The sequence below is a fragment of the Penicillium longicatenatum genome, assembly GCF_028827895.1.
Source record: "Penicillium longicatenatum strain IBT 33135 chromosome Unknown contig_6_segment0_segment0, whole genome shotgun sequence".
Classification (NCBI taxonomy): domain Eukaryota; kingdom Fungi; phylum Ascomycota; class Eurotiomycetes; order Eurotiales; family Aspergillaceae; genus Penicillium; species Penicillium longicatenatum.
In genome coordinates, this window is record NW_026643123.1 from 3,345,055 (window position 1) to 3,358,584 (window position 13,530).

Here is a 13,530-nt window from a genome sequence, read left to right on the forward strand (position 1 = left end):
CCGACATGCTCAGCCCTGAAACTGGCAAACTTTGTTTCGCCCCCATCGACGCGAGATCCAGCACGCGAGTCGATCGGCACATTCTCCGACGCGCAGCATCTGCTCAGGCCCCCATTCCCAGAACCTTCTATACGAGTTTCATTTAAAGCTACTGCATTCCTAGAAACATTGAGATCTGGCAGCTGTACCGTATTGATATTGTCTACAAATTGCACCAATCCACAGGTCCAAGCAGAACACAATGCCAAATGTCGTGCTCCGTGGCTGGGGCTCCTGTGGAGAGCTTACTGGTTTGGTCTGTGGGGGAGTAAACAGCTAAGACCCGACAAAGGCATCATACACTTGCCAATTCCAGCCAGTTCCGACAGGTCATGGCTGGCCTAGATCACCAATAAGATCCGTAAATCCGAAATGTAGTCCTGTCGCGTCCTGGCGCGTCAAAGGTCTGTGGGCTTATCAGATCATGATTCATCCTGTGAGTGGGCAGTGGGTACGCCGAGGAGCCCCACTGTCGAGCTGAAATTTTTAGGAAACACGACGCGTGAAAACTGGGTCTTGCAGTATTATTGACGTTATTGACGCTCGGGCTTTTCTATATTATACGGCCTAAAAAAACAAGTTTGAGTGCCTGGTGGACGTAGTCGATACGGATTTTGGAGGGCAATTATGCTCGACAGCAATTGAAAAGTACATATGTTCATAGTATTATACTGGAGCTGGAATGGGCCAACTCATGGTCGAGGGGGCTACCGCAGGCACGGCCATGGATCGACTCCCCTAGCGTCGGAAGCCGGTGGAAAGGCAGTGGCATGAACATTTCTGTTGTGTTTTCGCTTCTTCTGGACGCGCCTTGCGTGGCTGACCTAAGGGACACGTAGTCACGTGAGACGTGACAAGATTCGGACGCGCTAAAAGATTCACGCCCGCCAAACTACTTAATTGATTCTTTCCCCTTCCTGTTTTCCACTCCTTCCTCAATCCAAGCCTTTGCCTTTCTACCTTACCTTCGTGTCTTTGCAATTCATCTCTCTGTGTGATCGCTTGCCCCTAGACACATTCACAATGGCTGCCCAGGTTACCCCATCGAAGCAGGTACGTGATGTCACGACTCGCCTCTGACGCCACACGCGTCGCGCTGTCATGCAAAGCTAACTTCAATGCTTCTTTAGGCTGCTTCCTCCCTCGAGAACCTGAAGATGAGCGACTCCCCTGCTAAGAAGCTCGACTTCGCGTCCGTTGGCAAGGAGAATGTCCCCACCGCGACCAAGACTGTCGACGCCCCCACCGAGAAGGCCGTTGTTGAGGCCCCCAAGACTGCTGCTGGTATCAAGGCCTCTGAGGCCCATGAGCCCCTCCTGCAGGAGAACCCCCACCGTTTCGTTCTTTTCCCTATCAAGTACCACGAGGTTAGTCACGTCGGTGACGCGTTCACGCGTAAAGTGCTGTGGGGCAGACAATCTGCATGCCACATCGGAAGAACACATGGCTAATGACATGTCGATCAATAGATCTGGCAGATGTACAAGAAGGCCGAGGCCTCTTTCTGGACCGCTGAGGAGATCGATCTGTCCAAGGATCTGCACGATTGGCACAACCGCCTGAACGACGATGAGCGTTACTTCATCTCTCACGTGCTTGCTTTCTTCGCCGCTTCCGACGGTATCGTCAACGAGAACCTGGTTGAGCGTTTCAGTGGAGAGGTCCAGGTCCCTGAGGCTCGCTGCTTCTACGGTTTCCAGATCATGATGGAGAACATCCACTCCGAGACCTACTCCCTGCTCATTGATACCTACATCAAGGAGCCCAAGCAGCGCACCTACCTTTTCGATGCCATTGACACCAGTATGTTCATCTACTTTGCATCTCTTATCTTGCATTAGCTAACTCGCTTCTCCAGTTCCTTGCATTGCCAAGAAGGCCAAGTGGGCCATCAACTGGATCCAGGATGAGGAGTCCACCTTCGCCCAGCGTCTGGTTGCCTTCGCTGCCGTTGAGGGTATCTTCTTCTCTGGTTCCTTTGCCTCTATCTTCTGGTTGAAGAAGCGTGGTCTGATGCCCGGTCTCACCTTCTCCAACGAGCTCATCTCTCGTGACGAGGGTCTGCACACTGACTTTGCCTGTTTGCTGTTCTCCCACTTGAACAACCGCCCCAGCCCTGAGATGGTTGAGAAGATCATTGTTGAGGCTGTCGGTATTGAGCAGGAGTTCCTGTCTGACTCTCTCCCTTGTGCCCTGCTCGGCATGAACGCCACTCTCATGTGCCAGTACATTGAGTTTGTTGCTGACCGTCTTTTGGTCGCTCTTGGCAACAAGAAGTACTACAACTCTACCAACCCCTTCGACTTCATGGAGTCCATCTCCCTGGCCGGCAAGACCAACTTCTTCGAGAAGCGTGTTGGTGACTACCAGAAGGCCGGTGTTATGGCCAGCACCAAGAAGGACGCTGATGGTGAGAAGGTTTCCGCCAACGACGGTGGTCTCAACTTCGATGAGGACTTCTAGATGTTGTCTCATTGTCTCTTCTCCCACTCCCCTTCTTTTATTTTATACCCAGCGTTGTGGGTTTTCCTCGCTCCGCTCTTCTACATGATATCACGTTTGCTTCTTGTCTTTTTTTGTTTTGATGGGATCTGTTCTCAACGGTTGCGCATGGGCATGGCGTTCGATTTACTTTTTCTTTTCTTGGTCTGTCCTAGACTTTCTGTTGTCTAATATTGGATGGATGGTGGATATTTGTATTTAGATGTTCAATCACTTCGATGTGTACACTTCCAGAAACTCTCAAGATGCTTCTTATCGTAGTTTGTAGTTTGGATCACATGCAGTAAATACATTGCTCTCTCACTAAACTTTATCTGTTACATATCCTTCGCAGTAGATCGATATTAAGGTCTTCATATAGAGTGAGCATACGCATGAATCCATGAATCCATAACGAACCACGTAAGTCATTATTTTCTATACCTATACCAATACCAAGCCGCTGAACACGACAATCAATATTTAATATTCAATATTCAACTTATAAACAGCCTACCGCTTCCCCTTCCCACCCTTCTTCTTCCCTTTCCCACTAGCCGCCTTCCCACTCTGCACAACCTCCTCCTCAACAGCCGGCGCATCAACCATCTCAACGTCGGCCGGCCCCGATAACCCTAAGCTAGCCACGTCCGCTCCGCCAGCCAACTTGCCCAATCCAGTCATCAAACGACTAACCTCCTGCAGCTTGTTCGTGCGGTATTTCAGGCATACGCCTGTAGTGGGGTTGTAAGTTTTCAGGGTGAGGGATGCGATGGGAGCACTTGGTGTAGGGTCAGTGGGTGCGGGTTCTTGTGTGGAGGATGCTTGTTTCTTTGCGAGGGACTTTTCGCGCTTGTGTTGCTGGGCGCGGCGCTCGGTTGGGAAGCTGTATTTTGTTGTGATGCGGGTCTGCTTTGTTAGTTTGGTTTGTGGTTATGGGTTCTGCGGTATTCGTGTTTTTGAGGGTAGGTATGTGCTTTTGGTTCTGTGGATTGGGTTTGGGTTGGGTTGGAGGGTTGTTCAAGGTATGGAAATTGGTAGCTAGTGGTGGGAGTGGTGCGGAGACAGATATTGGATTGCGTGGGCAGATAGATGGTGGGATGGCCATGTGGCTTTGTGTGTGGGACCTTACAGTTTCCGGGTAAGCTTCGAGGAGCAGAGCAGATTGCTCCAGGTATGCCTGGGTGGTAGGGAGGTAAGGCATGGTTGGTGTGGACGAGAGCCGGTCTCGTTTTTGAGGTGAGGTGTCGTCCGGTTGAGTGCGAGCGGGATGCGCGGGGTTGATGGGGAATTGGTAGCTCTGTGTAAACTCAGAAGCTGCTCAGGATATTCTGGCGATTGGTGCTGCGTGTTCGCCCGGAAAATGTCTCTAGAGTGAGAGAATTGGAAGACGGTGTGGTTGGAGGAAGTCCGGGGTTTCGATCAGTTATCAGTCGCCGGACTTTTTCGATGTCTTGGCATCGGCCACAACCACAAAGTACCAACTTTACTTCGCATACGCATGTTGAACTTGAGGGAATTGTTACATATTCACACTTGAATTTTATTTCTTTACAGCATATTTCACATCCGAGTCATCCCATATATAATACATGTCGAGTAAGGATCCAGGTCCAACGCATCCAGCCTGTTTCCGCTCAACTCCAAAACCAATATCCAAGCACTGACGACACAGTAAACCAAAATGTATCAACAGATCATGCCAAATAGGAAACACAAGCGCCAAAACCTTGTAAATAGGAAGAGATAATGAAATATATTTAGGAAACAGAGCGATTGCATTGAACGCAAATCAACTTCTGCTTCCCACCCCGGTCTTTGACCCCACGGAAGTTAGTACCACGGCAATGCTCACATTTCAGAATATCTTCATCAGTCTCGCCCATGGAGGATCCATAATCGCTGCTGAGAACACTGCCAGATACACTTAACTTACGATCGCTGCCGGAGGGGATGCGACTAGGACTTAGGAAATCTTTTGCCTGGCGGGATTTGGCCGCCAATGCATCGTGTGTAATCTTGTTCCAGTATGCATAGCTGTGATCTCCTTGCAACCAAAGTGGATTTTCTTTGCCCTTGCCACTGGCCACCATCTCAGCTGCTGTGGGGGGTAGTTTGCGCGAGTCGGGTGACCGTTCGTTTGGCTCATTGGAGTCTTCGGCCAGGTGGCTATGGCCATGATCTAATCGGGATCGACGAGGTGAGGGCGGCGGGGAATTTGCGACAACCGAAAGAGACTCATTCGGACCCATACTTGAGGGTCGGGATGAGGAAAGCCGGAATGCGGCTGGTCGATGTTGTGGAGACGGACTGCGAGTACGAAGACCGGAGCGGGATCCCTCTGTACTGGCGCGGCCATTGCGGATGACGGAGTTGCGCCAGGAGACGATCCGCTCGGATGGGGTTTTGTGTGCAGAGTCTTTGCTCATTGAGGAGGCGATGCTATGGTGTGTGGAGTTGGAGCGTCGTAAAAGCCGCTTAGAGATGGTGGAATGATCCCAGTTCTCGTAGCGACGTTTCTGATAGGCACAGTCTTGTCGGAGGACCTTGATCTTGCCAGAATAGTCGGCAATCACGATAATACTCCCGTCTGGGTGCTTTGACCGGGCCAGGTAGGAAGGAGATTCATGCGCCATTTTCTTCACGATGGATACGCGTGGCGCTGATGAGGACCGTTGGTGCTTGTGCTCAATCTTGGTAATGTCAGAACTAGATTGCTTTGGAGTTCCTGGCGAGTCTTCGGGGCTCATGAGAGCCACAGGTGGAGGGTTGCAGATATCGTAGATCGGATCTTCGGATAGCCCAAGAACCTGCTTCGTTTTCATAGGTGCTGTCACAGCCACAGTGACGATGGCGGATTGGGTTTCAAATACCTCCACGGCTCGCTTGTCGGAATCTCCTTCAGCCGCTCCAATGGGCCAGACATAGGCTCTGCGGTCTTCACTTCCACAGATAACATGCTTACCATCTTCGGTAAATGATGCCCGAATCTGACTGCAGGTGTTTTCATTGCCCCGAAACTTGGCCTCGAGAGTCCGCAGTTGGAAATCGTAGAGCCGAATTCGTGAGTCATTGCTAGTCACCAACAATTTGACATCTCCATTCGGATCTTCCTCGGGGATTATCATGGTGTCAATTCCGGTGATCTTGTTGCCTTTAGAGTTTCGTCCTCGGGCCGATCGAACGTGGATTTGACCTGATACCTTGAGACCCTCGGTGTCATAGATGTTGAGTAGGCCATTCAAACATCCTGCCATTGACTGCCGGCCATCTGGTGTAAACGCTACCGCGGTGATCATATCCGGTACTGTTGTCATAAACGCCACACTCTTGTCTGGAATGCTCCATAGTCGTAGCTTGCAGTCCAATGAGCCGGCCAAAAAGAATCGATCATCTTTGGGATGGAATTGGATCGAGGTGACAAAATCGCTGTGTTGAAAGCAGCATAGACATTCGGTTCGACTCGCGTGCCATAATCGGACGGTTTTGTCCATAGACGAAGACAGAAGGAAGTTGTTCTGCGCCGGTTAGCTGGTAGTTCGCAAACCTTTCACAATAGATTTCCATACTTTACTCCAACTCAAGTCCAAAATGCTCCCAGTATGTCCCTCGTACACATTGACAGGTTTCGGTGAAAACACCGGTGCCTTGAATTTCAGCTGTTGCGCCTCTGGAGTATCACCAGCCAATGTGGCCTGCTCCCGCTCCTCTGGTGAGGTGATGACGGCCCATACTCGAACCTTCCGATCTTGACCCGCCGCAGCTAGATATTTGCCATCTTTGGAGAAACTAAGAGCCCAAATCGCTCTTCCAGTATCGTCATTGGCATTCGTCGAGGTTGATCCTCGTCTTCCTGCGACAGACTGCTGCACGCCCGCGCCCTGTAGTTCTTGTGCCAGGAACAGACGGTCAAAAGTCTTATCCTTCTTATAATGGGCTCGAACCTTCATGTAGCGGGATGGGGCCGGGTGCCGAGGGACGAACCCTATTGGATGCGAAGTGTCGATGGACATGCGACTGGCTTCTGCTTCCGAGTGATCATCTTCTGCTTCAGATAGCGAATCTTTTTTCTTGGTACCAATGATTCGACTAAGAAAAGAAACACCTTTTCTGTTGGGCGAGAAAGAAAGCCAGATCTCGTCAGCCAAGGTCAATATGATCGGAGCTCGGAGGTCCCGGAGTCCGCGCAAACGTATGTTTTCTTTTGAGAGGAGAAAAGCATATGCGGGAGAGAAACCACAAACAGAGAGTCTACGTTTGACAACTTACTTCTTTTCCTTGGGCAGCTTTGAGTTTGACGCATCTCCCCGAGCCGCACTATGGTCTGACAAGTTGTACTCCGAGCCCCCGGCATCGGCCTCGTACGATGCCCGACCCAATAACTTCAGAGGAATAGACTTTTGCGTATTGGTACGCTTAATTATGTGCTGTAAGGAAATATTAGAAAGCTCTTGCGATGCAGTCCGGCGCGAAACATGCGCCAAAAGACATGGCTGACCTGAGATAACGGGTCGATGGCGCTGGATTCGGTCCGGGTCTCATGCAGCGTGTACGAGGTAGAATTTCTGACCAACGGACCACCAATGGGCGCCGGACGACGAGAATTCCGTTGGCCATCCTGTTGGCTGTTGCTAGATCCTGATGGGACATCCGAGATCACCGAGCCTATCAAGTTTTCTGTCAGCAGGTTCTATTTGATTCGTTTGTATTTTAGAAGGTATAGGGGTTCGCGCGTCGGCGGACTTGTCGCATAAACACGAGACGAATCGCATAGAGGACCGGCCCAAATCCCAATGTCTACATACCGGGGAACGTTGCAGCCCTGGGAGGTGGTGCTTTAGAATCTCCGGCTATCGCGGGGATTGACGCTCGTGGCAATGTCTGGTCCGCGCTGCTCTCCACCATCTTGTGGCGCGCGTTGAGCGCATGGGGAGAGTAAGGATATGAGCAAAGTCTGGGAAGAGAGAGAAAGAGGGACAATATTGATTGAAGATTATAGAAAGAAAAAAGATTTCAAGATAAAAGAGACCGATAGGCTAAGCGGCAACGGCCGGAGTGTCATGGATGACATCAAATTGGGAGCGGGTGGAGCCCCTATACTGTTGGACCCTTTTCGCCTCCGAGAGCTTATCGTATTGTCTAGATTCCTTTGATACATGCCAAGACATCACTCTTATATATCGTATATATTCTGATATCTAAATGCGCGCCTGGAGTTTGCGGGCGCGATCCTTCGCAATATCACACATGGCCTATGCACGTCAGCGTCCTGCGATCAAAAAGAGACATCAATTTAAAAGGCGCACCTGAATAGTCTCTTCAACTTCCTTTTCTTGATTACCACGATTAATGCGTTGGCGCATCTCCACCATGATCACATCTCTGCTGCGGCCATTGACAAAAGAGCTTATCATGAACGAATTAGCCATAGTTCCGACCCAGTATAGGCCCGGGGAAATGCGCTTACACAAATCGCAATCCGGGGAAACGCTGTTCATATTCCGCATTTAATGCCCGAAGTTTCTCGCCCTGTTCTTCAGCGCCGGTGTTCAATTGCTCCTGCTCCTTTTTGCTCAGCTCACTCAAATGCTCTGGGTTGGCGGGGGCCCGACCGAGGCGGGGGTGGGAGCCTAGGATGCCGAACAGCACATCCCGGTCTGTAGGGGAGTTGACGGCAGAGAGAGCCGACATGCGACCTCCCACGGCCTCGATCAGGGTGCCATATGAAGAGAAGGTCTGGTTGGCTAGGACTGGGATCATCAGTTGGTGAAGCTCGGGAGAAGGCTCGAAGAGCGTGTCCAGCACGCGCAGCTGGGTCTCTTGAGGAAGAGAAGGGATGGTGGAGATGTCAGGAAGATCCATTGTTGCGTTGATTATACTGTTGCCCGTCATTCGCGGGGACGTTGGTTGGTATTAAGTAGGTTCCCGCTATCGGGGCTCGCCGAGTGTTGTAAGTGTTCGGCCGGAGAAATGCGCCCACGGAACTGTATGCATTCCCGTACTCTATACTCGATTTATCCTCCACGAACTACATGCACTCTGAACATGTCGATCTGGAATCCTGATCTGGCCGGGATGCAATTCGGGATCAACCCCATTGAATGGAATATCCGCACAGATCATACATGACCGAAGATGGTTATAATCTGCATTGTTCGGGTTTCTCCCGGATGAGATGACATTCTTCATTGATCCAGAATCTAGGGAATGCCTCCCCCTCTGATCTAAGAGAAATCTAGCTATAAAGAGCAGGGAACCCGAACGAGCGTTTCAGATTGCTCACCTTAAATTGGGATAGCCGCAAGTGGAGTCGTCCAACGAATGGAAGCGGATGCCCCTGAGCCAAAGAAACTCAAGGAACTCAAGAAACCACTGCTCCGTGCCTACACAGGCCTATCAGCATCCTGCTCGGGAGTCCTTTACGCAGTCCCATCCTGACTGACACTGGAACTCCAATTACCTTGATTGGAGGTCTTGATCGTGAGATCTAAATCCGTTAGCCCCAATTCAAGACTCTCGGCCCAGATCTTAGGTTGTTAGGCTCTCGGGACTTATCCCCTCCTTTTTTTCTCCTAAACCTTCCCCCTTTCGATTTGATCAGTCTCCATGTCGTTCACGCCATGTCTCTCAATGGGCTAGATACTGCCGTCGTTGTCGAAGCCTACCAGAGTGCTCTGGCTGATGCAGGTGGATGGTGAGTTTGGTCCTTCCAGCGGAATGCTTCGCAATGTTTCTCCAAGATCTTCGATCCCCTCCCCCGATCCACGCCTATCCTTACCTCTTTCCACGCCCCCTTTTACACTCAATTTCAACGATTGATGCTTAGAGTCAATCCATCTGACTTGTGCTCCTAGGTTCCTTCTACACTACATTGCAAGAGATGAGGTGGCTTTATTGGAGCGAGGCACCGGCGGGGTGCCCGAGGTGCGCAATGCCATCGACAACTATGAGGAGATCTCGCCTCTCTATGGCTTTCTACAATATCGGCGAAGGAAGGTCATCCTCCGGTACATGCCCGAGGGACTGTCCCGGCTCATTTTAGGTACGTCAACGGCTGTCTCCTTTACATCTCGAATCGTACTAACCGATACGCTTGGTTCCTTCAGCGCGAAGCAACGTCCAGTTTTCATCTGTTCTTGAAAGATTTACCCCGAACGACTCCGTGCTCGCCTTAACCAAAGCTTCCGATCTCAGCGAAAGCGCCCTGTCATCCGCGTGTCTTCTCCACACGGCGTCTGGGTCAATTACCTCTTCATCAAGCTCGCTGCGGAGACGTCGGCTGATGGAAATCACGGAGGATGCAGAGGAGACTGGCGCAAAGGAGGAGACCAAGGAACAGCCGGAACCGCAAGCTCCCCCCAGAAGTGAGGTGAGGCAACGTTCTGGTAGCCAGAAATCAGAGGCAACCGTCGTTCCTCCAGTGACCTCTTCCCCCGAGCTCGAACCCTCTCCTGACCTCCATCCACCCCCATCGCGAGCAAGCTCCCGACCCCCACCTTCTCGAGGAACCCCCAGTGAAACGCATTCCGAGTCTATGTCTCCTACCCCTCAATCCCCAGCCTCCAGCTCGGGGCGTTCCAAATATCGAAATATCCTCGACGAGTTTCCCCGGCCTTCGGAAGAAATACGGGTGTCTACGCAATCCGCACGGCCTTCACTACGAGAATTAGAACGCGCCTCCACATACTCGTCTACGCCAAAAGTTAAGCTTGGGCCCCGTCCTTCATTAGACCAGAGTGGACGGCCCCGTACTTCCGGAAGCTCCAAGAATGCTGAGCAACGGCCCGTTGCCTCCCTTCCGTCCAATATGCGAACCTCCTCCGTGCGAAAGCAAAATGCTGTGGAGCCTCCTCGTCCCCGATCCCAAGGCAGTTCTTTTGCGACCAGACCTAACAGCCGTGCCCCGCCGATCCCCCCTCTCCTTGTCCCTCCTCCGAGTATTCCAATTTCGAGACCCCAATTGTCCCCAGGAGCGAAATCCTTGGGTGCATTGTCTACGTCTTCCGGGTTGACCCCTGAAAAGGAACGACTGATGAAGGCATTGCAACAACGGCGAAAGGCTATGGCCAGACGAGCGGAAAACACCAAGAACAATTCAAGCATTACCGAAGCCGATGAGTCAAAGACGCAATCTGAGACCACACCAAACCCGGAGGAAAATAAGGAGAATGTTAATCTGGCAGTTGTTGAGCCAGAGAAGCCTGAGCCTAAGCCAGAGCTCGAGCCAATACTGCGCGAAGAAAAGTCTTCAGATCTGCCTCTGCGAGTTTCTGAACCACCTGTATCCGAGCTACGTCATGAGATTCCAATGGAGAATGAAGAATCTCCAATCCTGATCCCGTTCGAAGCTTCCAAGCCAGAGCCCACAGCTGACATTGCTGGGTCAGATTCCGAAGAGAGGCTATCCTCACATACTTCAGGCCCCAGTGCTGATACTACATTCTCTACTGACCACGGGGATTTCTCAAATGCCTTAAAGTCTGAGACGCCTCAGACTGTTCCTGAAGATGAAACACGCGCCGAGCTCGGGGACTCCGCAATTATCGGCCAAACCGAGACTAAGGAGGAACTAGTCTCCTCTAGCGTGGATGTCGAAGCGCCCCTTGACCAGGTTTCCACTGAGGTTCCAGAAGTTCCAGAACAATCCTCAAAACCCAAAGATTCTTCAATTTATCCCTCACCCCTACCAGAGACCCCTGTGTCCGTCACTGAACAGTTGGGGACTCCCGTTGTGGAAACAAACCCCGAAGAAGCCCCTGATTTTGTTGCTATTCCCGCCACGTCGCCAAAGGATACCCCACCTAACCCTGAGGTCGAACCCACGGTCGCGCCTGTGACTGTTTCAATTGACCCTGTGCCACTGGATGAACCTCCCCTCGAAGAGTCCAAGATTCAAAGGGCAGACCCGATTCCCCTGGACCAGCGACGAAAGATCCACTTAGAGCCCATTCAGGTGCCAACCCTCGAGTACTCGGATGACGACTGTCTTCTTTCGGACGATTCTTTCATGGAGGAATTGAGATCTGCCACTGTGCAGGAGGCCCGACCGGTTGCTGTCAATTCACCTAACGGTGGTCAATCCTGGAGAAGCCCATCCCGAGCCGTCTCGAGCCCCAATGGCCTTCCGTCTCCATCCGTCTCACAGACCCTCGCCGTAGGCGGCCGATCTACGTCAAGCTCATACATTGACAACGGGCCTGCGACCCCGCTTATGGCGAAGAAGGTCAATGTTTCATCGGGTATTTCAAGCCGCATCAAAGCCTTGGAGAAGTTCTCGAGCCGAGAGGGCACCCCTAACCCATCCGTTAACGGACCCGCGCCATCTGCCTCTTCATCCTTTGAGAACCTCCGCAAGCGCGCATCAGTTTCCTACCCTGGCGATATTACCCTGCCTGATTTCTCTCGCGCGCCAAGCGTTAATCTACACGACTCACGCCCCGCTACTAGCATGGCACGCCGCACCAACTCAATCTCTGTGACAGCTCATATTGTGCGTGACTCAAGTGGCCCACCCTCTTCTTCAGGCGGGGAGCAATTTGAGTCCGATGTCCTCAACCTCCAAGCCAGCCCCCTGACTGTGGAGCACGAGTCGACCGAGGATTCTGCGCCTCAAAGCTTAACCCCACCTCCACCAGCGGAACCTGCCAACTACGTGGAGGACCGAAGCATGTCTATGTCATCTGCTGGTTCTAGCCGACAGACCTCCATCTCTCGCCCCACAAGTCGGCTGTCGTTGTCTTCGCGTACGAAGACCGACGAAAATCTGCAGTCGTCCTCTCCTACCGCTGAAGATAAGAGAGTATCCCGTGCCTCACGTCTGATGCGTCGCATGTCATCGATCACGGCTACTTCTCGTCGCAGCATCATTGGAGCTCTGAGCTCGCCTGTGAAGGAAGAAGACCTTGCCTCCATTGCTGCTGGCGAGTCGGCCCTCTCCCCGTCTCCCTCGCACCAAAGTCTGTCGAAACCCATTGAGATCGGCGAGGTCAATGTCCAATTCCCAGACACCCTTCTCTGGAAACGTCGATGCATGCGCATTGATGAGAATGGATACGTTGTGCTCACCCCTGGCACCACCGACGCGACTGCTCGCAACATGATCAAGCGCTACCATCTCACCGAATTCCGCACACCCTGTCTTCCCGATGAAGACATGCAAGAACTCCCCAACAGCATTTTGCTGAACTTCTTGGATGGCAGTACTCTCCAGTGTGCTTGTGAATCTCGCCAGGGACAGACCTCGGCCCTGCAGTGTAAGTCTATTTTCGACATTCTCGTGTGTACTTCTGTGTACTAATTTGCGACACAGCTCTTGTTGAGGCTCACCTCGCAAACCAATCATAAGTATCTTCCATCAGTGGAGGACCGGATTTCCCCACTGATAGTCCCTGCATCTATTTCTTTTCTCTTCATTTGCATCTTTTACTATCTCACAGCTTGCGCTACATTCGATCACCGCACCTGTCTTGTCTTACTCTGGATACACCGGCTCTTTCTTTTCTCTTATTCCCATCTTGACACCGTTTGGGCCTTGTGCCTTCAACTCCCTTCATCCAAATGTCTTATCTCACTTCTCTTCCCCGTGTCATCTCTCTCCTTGTCTTTTCGATTTGTGTGCGTGATATGTGTGGCATGTTCCTTGGTATACCCCTCCGAGTCAAAAGCTCATTTTTCTTTCCACTTCTCCCATGTACAGCAGGCCTTGCGCTCTATCTAGCATCGGCTTCCTGCGAGGCCTAGGAGTTTTTTCACTATCTTGCACCGCAAACACCTTTCTGATTTGCACACTAACTGTTCGTTGTCGTGAACTCACACCTCTTGGTGCTTCCCTTCTTTGTGATTTGTATTTTGAACGGCCTCTGTGCTATAAATACTGGTCCAATCTGTAGATCCATCAGGCACCTTCGCTACCTTGATAGGCGTATCCAGTCAACAAGCTATAATCCTGCATGTCTCGTTTTTGGCGTTTTGCACTCATACTCTGACGTCTAGTTCGCATATCTCCACTCT

General features: G+C 51.6%; 5 protein-coding genes across 5 annotated transcripts; 2 read left to right on the forward strand and 3 right to left on the reverse strand.

The window, feature by feature from the left end:
* Positions 1-1,062: 1,062 nt before the first annotated feature.
* N7484_009449 (ribonucleotide-diphosphate reductase subunit RNR2) lies at positions 1,063-2,502 on the forward strand (the record flags this gene model as incomplete). Its single annotated transcript, XM_057119836.1, has 4 exons — positions 1,063-1,092; positions 1,170-1,406; positions 1,509-1,842; positions 1,898-2,502. The coding sequence occupies 4 exons, from the start codon at positions 1,063-1,065 to the stop codon at positions 2,500-2,502; spliced, it is 1,206 nt and encodes a 401-aa protein (XP_056969391.1).
* A 531-nt stretch (positions 2,503-3,033) lies between these two features.
* N7484_009450 (SRP9/SRP21 family protein) lies at positions 3,034-3,724 on the reverse strand (the record flags this gene model as incomplete). The annotated part of the gene is made up of 2 exons (XM_057119837.1): positions 3,034-3,429; positions 3,653-3,724. The coding sequence occupies 2 exons, from the start codon at positions 3,722-3,724 to the stop codon at positions 3,034-3,036; spliced, it is 468 nt and encodes a 155-aa protein (XP_056969392.1).
* A 556-nt stretch (positions 3,725-4,280) lies between these two features.
* N7484_009451 (WD40 repeat domain-containing protein) lies at positions 4,281-7,425 on the reverse strand (the record flags this gene model as incomplete). The annotated part of the gene is made up of 6 exons (XM_057119838.1): positions 4,281-6,038; positions 6,090-6,630; positions 6,790-6,947; positions 7,019-7,210; positions 7,326-7,370; positions 7,423-7,425. 6 exons carry the CDS (start codon positions 7,423-7,425, stop codon positions 4,281-4,283), a joined length of 2,697 nt encoding a protein of 898 aa, XP_056969393.1.
* Positions 7,426-7,718: 293 nt separating this feature from the next.
* N7484_009452 (2-oxo-4-hydroxy-4-carboxy-5-ureidoimidazoline decarboxylase) lies at positions 7,719-8,412 on the reverse strand (the record flags this gene model as incomplete). Its single annotated transcript, XM_057119839.1, has 3 exons — positions 7,719-7,772; positions 7,827-7,926; positions 7,988-8,412. 3 exons carry the CDS (start codon positions 8,410-8,412, stop codon positions 7,719-7,721), a joined length of 579 nt encoding a protein of 192 aa, XP_056969394.1.
* A 728-nt stretch (positions 8,413-9,140) lies between these two features.
* Positions 9,141-12,864, forward strand: N7484_009453 (uncharacterized protein; the record flags this gene model as incomplete). Its single annotated transcript, XM_057119840.1, has 4 exons — positions 9,141-9,214; positions 9,375-9,562; positions 9,627-12,773; positions 12,830-12,864. 4 exons carry the CDS (start codon positions 9,141-9,143, stop codon positions 12,862-12,864), a joined length of 3,444 nt encoding a protein of 1,147 aa, XP_056969395.1.
* Between the last annotated feature and the right edge of the window lie 666 nt (positions 12,865-13,530).